The 13,926-nt window shown below is 34.7% G+C and overlaps 1 protein-coding gene across 1 annotated transcript; it reads right to left on the bottom strand.

Annotated features, from left to right (window-relative positions):
- Positions 1 to 5,014: 5,014 nt before the first annotated feature.
- LOC114753388 (uncharacterized) lies at positions 5,015 to 7,276 on the bottom strand. The gene is made up of 2 exons (XM_028942076.1): positions 6,556 to 7,276; positions 5,015 to 5,733 (listed from the first exon to the last, which is right to left on the bottom strand). Exons 1-2 carry the CDS (start codon positions 7,215 to 7,217, stop codon positions 5,391 to 5,393), a joined length of 1,005 nt encoding a protein of 334 aa, XP_028797909.1. The 5' UTR covers positions 7,218 to 7,276; the 3' UTR covers positions 5,015 to 5,390.
- Between the last annotated feature and the right edge of the window lie 6,650 nt (positions 7,277 to 13,926).

The raw sequence follows: 13,926 nt of genomic DNA, 5'->3' as shown, positions 1-13,926 counted from the left end.
TGTTATATACATATGCTTGTTATCTCATCCAATGTTATCTCATCCAATGCTCAACTTTGACATCAATTAAATGCTGCACACTGGTTTGTTCATCCTCCAGTTCCTTCACTTTCTTCTTCAGATCCTCAGTGTTGCCCACCGGAGAAAATCAAATATCCAAGGTGTCCCCCAACCACATTTACCCTATAATCCGAAATCTTTTCAGTAAAAGAGTAATGCCGCCAACTAAAACGAATAATAGAAGAGATACGTATGCAGCAAAATAATGATGCTAGCATATTAAATTTGTTTCCCACTGCCTTTGAGATAGAGACAGATATTTGTTTAAGTGAGCTCTCTTTCTTCCTTTTGATTTGAAAGTCAATAAGAGGAATTGAAGAGAATGAATAGAGAAGTTTACACCAACTGAAAGTGAGAACAAAGGGGGGAAAAAAAATAGAACAAAAGAAGAGTCTACTTAGCAAACAGAGGACTTGTAGAAACAATAAAACGAGTGCCACACACACTGTTAGTTTAAATACTATATCAATTCTTAATATAATAGCTAGTTAATTAATTTAAATAAATTAAAAAAATTTGTTAAGTTAATTATTTGTAATAAAAATGTTATCTTTTTTAGAATTTTTTTAGTAATCATGTATGTTAGTTAAAACTACCATTTAAAACAACTTTTAATATCCCTAATTATTACAAAATTATTTTAAAAATAAAGAAATATGAAAAACAAAATAAATAAATAAATTAGGGCAAAGCATGGGAGGTAGGAGGCAGTATAACAAGAAGAGGCTGCTTCTTTTCCTTTTTTATGTTGGGCTGTAGGAAAGTCAAGAATATGTCATTGCATCAGTGAAGTATGGCCATAGAAGAGTTGAGCATAACAAAACAAGAACGCTTGAATAATTCATGAGACAATAGCAGAGCCTATCACTCATCGGCAACTAAGGCATAAAGATTAAGGCATACATATATCGAAACTAGAATGCTTGAAAAATGGAAACATGGAGGCACCAATGGCGTACGATCAAATCCGGTTATTTGGGATTGTGTTTTGTATGAATGTTTATGTAGGCCTCGGAAAAGAAGTCTTCGAACCTAATGAGGCGAATCAAAGTCCAGAAACTCGTCCTAAACATCTCTGCTTGTGAAAGTAGGCGGTGATCCTCTCACTAGCTGTACTAAGGTTGGCTCTGTACCCACTTCCTATATTTCTGCATGGGTTTAGATGACATATTGGATTTCCAGAAACTAAAATGCTTTGGCGAAGCATGTGTATCACATATAATATTGCTTTATGTCAAAGTCTTTCTGGGAGTTCATGTGTCTGCTAGTTCTTATACATGATAACTCAGTCAACGAAAGCATTACATCGATTTTGAATGTAGCAACCCAGAAGGAAATTATTGTGCAATGGTACAAGATTACTATTCCTCCGGTCCTTAATATAGGACCTAATTATTGAGTTGGTTTTGGTCCTAAATATAAAACCCATTTTTCATATTTATCAATTTTCTCTAAATTACCCTTATGATACTCTCTCAACTATAATCAAGTAGGAGAGAGTGGGTATTAAAAAAGATGATTATGGTGTTTTAGAAAAAATATGTCATATTTTTTATAATTAACTAACTTACCTAACTTCCTTAATCTGTCATATTTTTTATAATTAACTAACTTACCTAACTTCCTTAATCTAATCAAATTAGTTAAATGGGTCTTATATTAAGGACCGGAGGAGTATTATATAATCAACTGTAAAATCCATCTCCCTATTTATTTTTCTACTCAGTCCTCCTCTCATAGGTGAGGTGTTTCTCAATTTTGGCTCTGCAAATAAACCTATTTATTGGATATCTGTTTTTCTTGTACACATTTTATGGAAACTCGTAGGATAAGTAACTCACTGTGTTCTTCTCTGTTTCTCCATCCAGAAATAGAGCATTTTGATTACTGAGAATTCATTTTTTTTAAATATGTTTTTCCTTGATCTCTCTTGTAGAGTATCAAACTTCATATCCAGCCAACCACCATAAACGTCTCCTGCCACGTGCTTTCAAACCGGACATTTATTCCGATAGGAAATATCATAAAAATGTTTCAAAGTGAAACTAAATTAAATTGAGCAATTTTCGCTTAAGGATAAAAGATTAAAGCCGTTCGTTATTTGTACCTTAGTGCTTCCACCTCCAAATGAAATCATAGTAAGGAAGCTTAACTAGAACTTCAGAATCTTTTTTTTTTTTTTTTTGGGACCAAAAGTAGAACTTTAGAATCACAACACACCAATTTAAGAGTCTTTATACATTAGATTAGTACACAGTAAAGCAAACCGTGCCTTAAGGTAAAGTTTTGACCAGAATCAAGTCATTCATAACCCAATTTATTGGGAGGATTATTGTTTATGATAAAAACAGAATCTCGTTTATCAAATACTACCTGTAGTCTTAGTTATAAGACCCAGTTGACTAATTTGAGGAGATTAAGAAAAGAAGTTTAAGTTAGTTATTTGTAATAAATAGGTATTGTCTTTCCTAAAATATCCTTACTAATTAATAATATTGGCTAGAACTGCAATTATTAGAAGGACTACCTTGGAAAAAATACATAAATATGAGACAAAGTGGATTAGGATTTTATATTTAGGACCAAAATAAAAGTCAAATAGGATTTTATATTAAGGACCGGAGGTAGTAACTACTAAAATATATAATTTGAAAATTGAACCAAAAAAATCATTGCACTAGCGTCTGTCTACATTCTTCATCAAGTGTCAACATCATCGCCAACAGCACCTACATTAATCAAGCACGGAAAAGCAGAAGGCTATTAAGATTATGTTTAAATTCTACGTGTGTACATATATATCCATGTCATTAGATAGAGTAGCATACTCAATTTGAAGCAAGGAAAAGATATCTCCCCTGTTTCCCACCTTAATATATGAAGCTGTTTTGTTGGTATTATAGTAACTACAACTGGAAAATAAATATTGAAATAAATTCCAATGAGCAACTCTATTTTTAAGGGATGAAGCACAAACAAACATTGCAAAAAGATAAGAACAATTTAAAGAGAAGAGAAGTTGGCGTATATCATAGTAAGTTGCTACTAGAGGAAAACAGAGAGACAGTAAATAAAAGATACAAACAGTTTCAGAAAAGAGAAAATTCTTTAGCAACAAAATCCTAAAGCTAACAAACCTGAACATCATAAGATGGATGATGGGTTTATCTTTCTACATATTAACACCATCTTGCCATACCTAGATTATAAACAAGATCTTATAATTAGGATCGGAGGTAGTATTAGTTAGAGCCTAGGAAAAGAAAAGGAAATTTTGAAGACAGACGACGTTGGCATGGGCGCGCGATATAATCAATTTTTCTATTTCCCTCGTCATTAAATATACATTTTTCTAAACAGTATTTGTTTTCTTTTTCTTTTTTTTGGGGGGGGGGGTTTATACCGTACCTAAGGTCTCGTTCATCCTCCCATTCCACATCATGTTCTTCTACTTTCATTTTAAACAACCCTGTTGTTTTGAAGAGTCTTGGACAAAACATTTTCATTTCAGGACATCCAGTTATTTTTATCTTCTCTAATTCTGAGAATTTGAATGTGTGATTTTGTGAAGAAAACATCTTAAAGTTTGGCATATCAGTAAGTTTGATCCTTCGTAATTGGTTGCATGTGATTCCACCTTCTACATTTGCATTAGTCTCATTCAATACAATTGTCTCCGTCTTTTAGCAATTGTTTATCTCCCAACTATTTAAGACTCATCAAGCTTTTCGCAGTTAAACTTGTCATTAATTAAATGGGTGAGTTGATGACAATGAAGAGTTAAAAAGAAAAATGATGCAGTATTTGGTGGCTTCTTGTATCATTGACTTTTGTCTTTTAGTTAGACGTAAGGTAAAGGCATTTTTTGAAGATTAAATTTGTTTAAGCTGCAGCACTTAGTGCTCTGCTACTTTTTTACAAAAAAAAAATGATTAATACTCTTTCAGTTCTCAATGTAATGTAAGACCTAATTATTAAGTTAATTTTAGTTTTAAATGTAAGATCTATTTCCCATATTTATCAGTTTTTTCTAAATTACCTTTGTTGATACTTCCTTAACTATAATCAAATAAGAGAGCAATGGAGAATATTAAGAAAGATGATTATGATGTTTTAGAAAAAATATGTCATATTTCTTATAATTAACTAACTTATTCATTTCTTAATATAATCAAATTAATTAAATAGGTTTTATATTAAGAACTGGAAGAGTACAATTTTTAAACATTCAAATTTGTTTTCATTTTGATTTTAATCCCTTGAGTTTCAAGTCAGAGGTTTTGGTCCCTCCATTTTCTTCTCATTTAAAACAATGATACTTATGATTCAAAAAAACTTGAACTATTTTGTCCTTCAGCTATTGTTTGAAATTTAAGATATCAAAATCAAAATGAGGGCAAACTTGAAGGATCAATGATTTTTTTTGAAACACAACAAAAATGATAAAATTAATAATAAAAGGTTACAAAGTAAAGTAACTAAGATATCCTACATTAAAAGAGTTAAGCCTAAAAAAGAAATATTTAGAAATAACATCAACATCGTAAGAGCTAAAATTATAGAGAAGCGCAAGGATCTCTTGCCAAGTAATAGAAGAAGAAGAAGAAGAGTTGTCCCTGAAAGCTGAATGGACTGCTTCTGCACACAATGTATAAATAATGGAAGTTTTGGTAATTCCGTCCAATAGACTGTAATGATCTCAATTCCAAAATACCTCAACACAGTGGAATCATCAGCATATATTTAATATTCAACCCAGTTATAACTATAGGCATATAAGAATACATTCAAATAGTATTGTAAACAACTGATAGAAACAGAGGAAAGATACAGAGGGGAGGGGAAGATACGAAAGCCACAGAGAGAGGATTCCCAAGAGCGGGACCAAAAAGAGAAGATCATCCAAAATCATCCAAAATCATCCACACCCTTCTCACTAACCTTCCTCCGCATATATAGCGTTGCTTTCATATTGTTGAGATTCCATTCGGTTATTGCTAACAGCATCATGCAAAGGCACAATACTTGTTGGGTGATCATAAGCCACGTGTCCTCTTTGGGTCCCATTAATGTTTGGCAGAATCATGACATTACTCTCCCCATAGAGATTGACCTTGTCCTCAAGGTCAAAGAGAGGGCAAGTGCAATTAGAGAGTTCAATCGGCATAGAGAGAGTCTCATTAACTTTCTGCTGTACATTAAGAACCATCACTGAACCAATCCCCAGACAGGTGCAAATACCAAAAGCCGAGCATTCTGTACTAGAGAAAACTTGCACCTGCTTTGCCAATCATAAGAGTTGAGAACCAGGATAGGTTGCAGTCTAATTTTCATGCTCCTAAGCAAATCATCCAACAAGTATAGACCAGTAGGAAAATGAGTCCAATATCACTGTGATAAAACTCCACCAGTGACAAATGGAAAAGATACTCCACTACACAAAGGCTATTATGCACATCTTTCTTGTTGAACACGTGTTCTATATTCATAGCAAGCACAAAAGTTGTAGAAGTCCAAACTAGGCCTCCGAAGATATTCATCAGACTCATGTTGGCTATTAATTCCCACAAGCCATGACAAGAAAATATCATGCTAGCACGAGGACAATAGTCTGACACAACCATAAAAATTGAGCCCTTTGTGCAATTATGTCTTGCAATCCTAGTGCCACCTCTAGCATATGCAATGATTAACTCAATCCAAAATCTGCCATCCAGTACAGTCATGTCATCAAATATTTTTGGCCCCCCTTTAAGACATGAAACAATTATAACGCAAACACTACACAAGACAGATGCAAGACCACTGAAGAATGGCATTGAAGCAAGAGTATGTGGCCAACAATTATGGTGGTACATGGCAAAGAGTGGAACAATGACATAAGAACTATGTTCATAGTCCAAACAAACGTGTAATATATGGTAAGATCCAATGGTTATCAAATCAAGGAGTTGAAAGAACCTTAATGCAGAGGAATAAAGCCTATGCGCTGCAAGGTGTCCAAATAATATTAATGTAAGTCCATATTGCTCAACTAGTATAAGCCACCGAACATTTTGTAACTTCCTTGCCCCTGCTAAAATGCTTATTAGTAAATCATGATTCGTTTTAGCCGCATCCATATTGTTCAGGTGGGTATGCAATGTCAACTTCACACAATTCTCATTATTCATGAACACCTTTAGCCCCATCAAAGCATTATGGAAAATCAAAGCTATGAACATTAGTGTACTTGCAGCACGAATTGATATAGGCAACCAAGGGAAGTCATAAATACCAGGATAAAAAATATAAACGAGATCCAATTCAACAACCCATTGTTGATTGAGTAATTTAATTCCAAAATAAGAGAATGAACAGAAATCCATTGCTGCAAAGTTTTTTGAATGTCTTTCAATATTAGTGTCCCATATACACATTGTAATCATGTAGAATGCTTCGAACCCAATTTCAACATGAAGCAGTACACGTGGAAGGCATTGATTATCCATATACCTGCAATCTCTTGGTATTCTCATCTTAAATTTCTGAGCAGCAACTGCCCCTTCTACCTGTTGTCGATATTTCTGGATTGCGTTACAAATAAGAGGTAGAAATTTTACATCAGATGACTCAAACTTATAATCTTTATCACATAGAAGGAGTCTGCTAAAGCCATTAACAGTCCAAGTCAAATAAGAGATGGTAGGACTAAGAGGCATTGAAATTCCCAAAATATTACCCATTGTTCTCATATCCACCACATGTAATAGATATGCGAAAGAAGCTATATAAATTTGCCAAACAGATTTAGATTGGGTATTTGCAAAGTAAGTAGTCCTGTAACCTGTCAGCTGTTCATTCTTGGCAAATTTACGCAACCCATATGGAGATTCCATTGCTGAGCCAGGATCAAATACCCATTGAACAATCAATCCCCGATTTGTGCCCTCAATCCCATCAGTCTTCGGTAAAAAGCAAAGGAGAAAATCAATGGACCCAATTGTCGTTGCCAGAGGAACAGAACAATAATAAGGCAACAGAAATTCATTGTAGTTTTGGCTATCAGCTAACTCCTGTCTCTCACTGAAAATGGGGATGGATGGCCTGGGGTAGCTGAAGGCGAATTGCATAGACTGAATTTGGGCTGTAAATAGTTGGGGCGTAAAGCCGCGCATTGCCTGGAAAGAATAAAATGCAGGAATCGGAAGAACCTCTTCATTCTCTCTAGATACTTCCTGGATTGGAGCGACCCTGTGGGTTGCATCGAAGCTCACAACATCAGAGTTGTTAGAGTTAGTAATGGTATGATCATCGGTATCCACCTCGTCATCGTTTATCCCATCACTCTGTTCCAGAATAGGTTGATAGTCCGTTGACCATAGAACTTCAATCTTATCGTGACACAAGGAAGACTGATGAATATCAAATGTGTAGGAGGGACGACCCTGCGACGAGTTCATTTTTGGCTGTAAAAAAGATTCATTAGTTGACAGCGAGTGCACTATAGGGCTTGGACTCTGAGAGGGTGGGGGATCATTGATTAATCCCCTACGTTTCAACATCGCTTCAATTCCGTCCAAGCAAGAGAAATCCTTCATCGCAACACTGGTAGCCTCATTCTGAGTGATAGAATTATCCTCATCAGATTCGATGTTAGCGTTGAATTTAGAATTCAGCAATTCCAGTTTTAAAATAATATGATCCATTCTTGTAATCATATCAGAAGCACAATGTTCTATCTTAGTAGCAAACTGCTTGATCCCTGCTTCACACTCATCTAATTCGGGTTCATCGTCAACCATCATGGAAGGGGTTACTCTCAATGAAAGCACCATTTGTAATGATCTCAATTCCAAAATACCTCAACACAATGGAATCATCAGCATATATTTAATATTCAACCCAGTTATAACTATAGGCATATGAGAATACATTCAAATAGTATTGTAAACAACTGATAGAAACAGAGGAAAGATACAGAGGGGAGGGGAAGATACGAAAGCCACAGAGAGAGGATTCCCAAGAGCGGGACCAAAAAGAGAAGATCATCCAAAATCACCCACACCCTTCTCACTAACCCTCCTCCGCATATATAGCGTTGCTTTCATATTGTTGAGATTCCATTCGGTTATTGCTAACAGCATCATGCAAAGGCACAATACTTGTTGGGTGATCATAAGCCACGTGTCCTCTTTGGGTCCCACTAATGTTTGGCAGAATCATGACACAGACCAAAAGATTTTATCCAGCAGACTGAGGCTCTAAGGCATTTGGAATGAAAAACTGGACCTGCTAATGAATTGCTTCTCTAAATAAATTCTTTCAAACATGCAGCCTGATGATAAATCATTCCATGGCGAAAATGATGTTGGAGTTTTCTATATTTGAAGAGAATTATGTTCAACCATTACGATGCAAGTGAAAATACTAGAGAATTTGAATTTTATTTTGAGGATAATGCTGAGTGCTGTGGTAATTCAGAAAAGCTAACTTGGAAAGGGAACAAATTTGCTGGACATCATAAAGTACTGAGAAGAGTGTGGCCACTTTGCCTTGATGAAGAATATCATTCCAAGTCTTCAAGATAATATCGAGCAAACATATAATTTGATAAGCAACATCCTGTAATTGATCTTGACTCAATTGTGCCAAGGTAATTTTTAGCCAAGAAGCAAATTTCTCAGAAGAGTTGAAAGAAATTCTGATGGATAAACTTCCAAACCAAAGAGCCCAAGTAAAAGAACAATTAAAAAAAAGATGTAAAAGATTCTCCTCTTCTTCACAGCCAAATACACAGAGGCTTGAGATGTTAAGATGATGCTGCCTTAGAATATCAACAGGGGGTAAGGCCTTATGCAGCAATTTCCAAGTGAATAACAATTGTTTGAGAGGAAATTTCAACCTCCAAAGTAGTAGCCAGAAATCATCAACAGTTGGAGCCAGATTGTAAGAATCATCTTGCCAAAGTAAATAAGTTCCATCTCGAACCTAGTAGATACCCTTGTTATTGCCAGACCAGATAATTTGATCAGGAAGATTTAAGGGGGAAATAGACTGAGCAAGAATAGAACGAGCTATATCTGATGGATAAATCTTAAAAATGAGGGAGGAATTCCATGAAACTGGATTCCACAAAGGGGGAGTATGCAATAACAGATCCTATACAAGCTTAATATTCAAATATTGCATCAGATCCTGCTGAATAGGCCACCATTAATTGGGATGCTCGTCCTATTGCCAATTTTCCATTTTAATTTCCCAGCTATAATATCAGCATATTCTGCAATGCCCTTCAATATCTAGGATGAGTTATATGGAAGTTTAATAATTGACTGGCTATCTAAATTAAAGTATTTGACTTCTAAGACTATGGCCAGCAAAGAAGAATCTTGGGAAGAGATTACCCGCCAGATTTACTTAGCAAGAAAGGCTCTGTTCACAATCTTAGCTGGTCTTAACGCCAAATCACCCTTAGCCACAGGCTGGAAAAGTTTATTCCTACCCCAAAGATGCATCCTTTTCTTGGTATCCGCCGAATCCCAGAAAAAAATTAGCAGATAATGCATCTACCTTGTCACAAATTGAATGGGGAATTTTGATGCAAGAAAGGATAAGTATGTTATCACAGATTATATTAATCATTACAAAAATATAATGAGATAGCGTTTGGTACGGCTTATTATTTCTTCTTCTTCTTTTTTTTTTAATAAAAAACGTGTTTCGTGAGGAGGTAGAGACGTCCTAGATAATTATTTTTTTAAGTAAAACATGGAGGCAGTATTCGGTGAACCAGACGCAACCTCCTTGATAATAACTTCTTTTTTAAAAAAATAAAACATTGATTGAGGCACCGGAGTTCAGATTATATTTTACTTAACATGTTTTATAATTTATCGAGTTCATGTTTCTGCTATTTCCTAATATAACTCATTAAATGAAAGCATTACATCCCGTTTTAAATGAAGGAAGTTATTGTACAGTGGTGCAAGATTAATACTGTTAAATAATCACTATGTCGAATCCCTCTCCTTGTTTATTTTTCAATTCAGCACCCTCACCTCGTACATAAAGTGTTTCTCAGTTTTGATTATTCCTCAATTTGGTTCTTTACATAAACCTATTTATGATCGAACATATCTTTTTTCAGATGCACCATATGTGAGGGACCATTATTTATGATAGTTTTATTTGGGGTGGACTTGATTGAAAATATCCATATCTTGAAAATATAATTGAGAAGACAATGTTGTAAGTGACAAAATTGACAATTTCCTTATTTGTGAAGTACCAAGTACAATTTGGAAGGCAGTTTTGAAAAAGACTCAATTGAGAAATGCCTCATTTGCTCCGTAGTCACTCATTTTTCCATTCAGAAACAGAGCATTTTGATCACTGAGAATTCATTTTGTGAATGTTGCTCCTAAGCAAGTGAAAAGCTGTTTGTGTGTGTGTGTGTTTTCTTCTCGCTCTGTTTTATAAAGTATTTAATTTCATAGCTACGCTGAATTTGTCAGGTGGGGGTCTAAATCATACAGATTCTAAAGCTGTTACCACAAAACTTTATAATTCCAGCTTCCAGAAGTTCTTGAACTCTCATTATCTGTTTAGTCCTGGCAATCTTGCCGCGATCAGAGCCCACCTGAATTGAATCCACATGTATATGATATCATCATCTCTGATCCGCTTAATGTAATTAAATGACATTATTGTTAATGTGGCACACATATAGGCCAGAGCAGATGTTTCCAATGTATCCTATGTATTTGATGATTATAATGTTGTCGCAGTACTGTACCCTGAGATTCTATGGACACAAACCTTGGTATCGATTGCTTCTGGGATTCCTTGTGTACACTACGTATTTACATTACATGATCATCAGAACTATTATTCATAGTACGTACCTGAATTAACATGGCAAACTGTGTTGTGATTAGTACTATTTCAAACCCCCCCCCCCAAAAAAAAAAAAAAACACGCGCTCGCGCACACATCAATACTCGGTTTTAACTTCGACACACAAAATATTTGTATGTGTTTTAGTGACTTGTTTGTCATGCCTAATATATGGGTTGGGATTTTGGACTTTTGTTTGAGGGGCCCGACCTAGGGGTGGGGGGAAGAGCAGAAGTTTGTAAATCCATTGGATAGATTTCTCCCACCACCACCCAAAGTTAGATGCTCTGAATGCCTACAAGTAAATTTCTTTAGATTAATTTTGTAATAATCAGTAAATTATTCTCGATAAATTTTAGATATGTGCTAATTTATTGAATTGAATTGGTGTGCTTTGCTCCCTCCCCCTAAAAGAAAAACAACTATTGTGTGCTTGTGTAGTTTGATGTCCTTCTCCCTTTTTGCTTTGAGCCACACTAGAGCCCCGCTTTTAATTTGCTATGGCTCTTTAAATTCTTAAGCTTCTTATCCATTAATTTTATTGTTTTCATATGTTAGTTAGTGAATATGATTAAACCAATTTGGCGATGCTTTTGGAGAGTTGTAATGTAATATTACACTCTAATCTCTTATGACTTCCAGTCGTGCTTAGTGATTGTGCATATATGTAATGTAAACAACACGTACATACATAATTCTAAGGTCTTGTAGAAGCACTTGAATATAGTGATCTAAGTTTAGAATTTTATCATTGAAATTTTTGATTTAGTGTTTTGGTGTGAGAATCTATCCATCCAAAATGAAATTAAGGTGTAAAAGTGCGGAGACGACTCATCTTGTGGGGTATTATTCGATGAATTCGGCAGCTGCTCTTGTCTAATTACTAAGTGGTGATATAAGGTTTGATTTATTAACATGTTTCCTTTAATATGAATTCAAGACTTATCATTTCAGATATTACTAATTCTGTGATTAAATCATCGAATTATGAAGAAAAGTTATAATTTGCCAATACTTCTTTGTGTCAAGTTTTTTTACCACTAAACATCTCTTTTTTATTGAAAGCGTTACATCCCGTTTTAAATGAAGCAACCCCGAAGGAAGTTATTGTGCAGTGGTACAAGATTAATACTGTTATATAATCACTGTGTCAAATCCATCTCCTTGTTTATTTTTCAATTCAGCACCCTCACCTCGTGCATGAAGTGTTTCTCAGTTATGATCATTTCTGAATTGGTTCTTTACATAAACCTATTTATTATTGAACATCTCTTTTTTCTATCAAATTCAGATGTACTCATATGTGAGGGACCATTATTTATGATAGTTTTACTTGGGGTGGACTTGATTGAAAATATCTATATCTTGAAAATATAGTTAAGAAGACAATGTTGTAAGTGACAAAATTGACAATTTCCTTCTTTGTGAAGTACCAAATACAATTAGGAAGGAAGTTTTGAAAAAGACTCAATTGAGAAATACCTCATTTGCTCCGTAGCCACTCATTTTTCCATTCAGAAACAGAGCATTTTGATTACTGAGAATTCATTTTGTGAATGTTGCTCCTAAGCAAGTGAAAAGCTGTTGTGTGTGTGTGTGTGTGTGTGTTTTTCTCCTCGCTCTGTTTCATAAAGTATTTAATTTCATAGCTACCCTGAATTTGTCAGTTGGGGGTCTAAATCATGCAGATTCTAAAGCTGTTCCCACAAATTTATAATTCCAGCTTCGGCCAAGAATTTATATCTACCATTTCCTTTTTTTTTTTTTTAACATAAGGACAGTTTGATCTTCATATATTACTTAATTTTTGCAAACAAGGTCATGTGCCTTCACAATAATTTTAGACATTCGAGATCCTTAAGGAATAACAATTTTGTTAATTTGGTCCTTGAGCATAATTTTCTCTGTAATTAATGGGTCACCAAAACATTTCAACCCTTAACATATAGAGGCATCGATGCCTCATATCAGTGATAAAAATTTAATTTTGGCAGATGGATAATTTAATTAGAGAAATCCCATGATAATAAGAACAGAAATATTTTGGACGCCCCTTAGACAATTGCTGGATTGTGTCTGTTAAGACTGATGTTCCAAAACCTTTCATTCTCTGCCAACCTGAACCAAAGTATCTGTCATTGTCGTGGACAGAATATTCTGGGTGAAGGAAAGGGTCTTATAATTATGGCTTCCCTATGGCTCCTTGCTTGACAAAATCTCTCGACTAAAAAGAGCCACCCCACAAATCTAGACTCGGAAACCTTTTCAATGGTGAACAGTCTCAATGAACTAAATAATCTTAATGTAACATAATCAAGAAAACCACACAGTCGCTAAACGAAAACTTCACAATCACAACACACCAATTTCTGAGTCTTTCATACATTAGTGTCATAGACTCATAGTACTCAATGAAACAAACGACGCCTAAGGGTCGAGTTTTGAGGAGGGCCAAGCCATTCATCACCCAATTTACTTGTAGGAATATGGTTTATGATAAGAATAGAGTCTCGCTTATCAAATAATAGAGCATATGTAACTACCAAAGCATAATTTGAGAATTCAACAAAAGCATCATCACCTTGTAGGCCCAGGCCATTAATCACCCTCTTCTCCCATGTATTAACAGTAGGAGCAAATTCCTGAAAGAGAAAGAGAAAATATTTAACCTATTATTATTTTAAATATTAATTTCAGTTACTCCAGACTGCATATACATGTATATATCTGTGTATGTTTAGATTAAAGTTTACTTAGGTTTAAAATTTATACTTCGATATATAAATCACCTCTATATGGAGGAGCATGGAAGATGAGCATGGGTATAATTTTAACATTAGCTTGATAATTTTTCCTAGAACACCATAATTATTTTTTTTAATATTCTCCCTTCATCTTCTATTTGATTATGGTTAAGAAAGTATCAATAAGTATAATTTAAAAAAAAACTCATAAATATGAGAAATAGGTCTTACATTTAAGATCAAA

The sequence above is a fragment of the Neltuma alba genome, unplaced genomic scaffold (genome assembly GCF_004799145.2).
Source record: "Neltuma alba isolate B1F8T4 unplaced genomic scaffold, ASM479914v2 tig00007896_pilon, whole genome shotgun sequence".
In the NCBI taxonomy this organism is placed as follows: domain Eukaryota; kingdom Viridiplantae; phylum Streptophyta; class Magnoliopsida; order Fabales; family Fabaceae; genus Neltuma; species Neltuma alba.
This window is presented reverse-complemented; position numbering and strand designations above follow the sequence as displayed.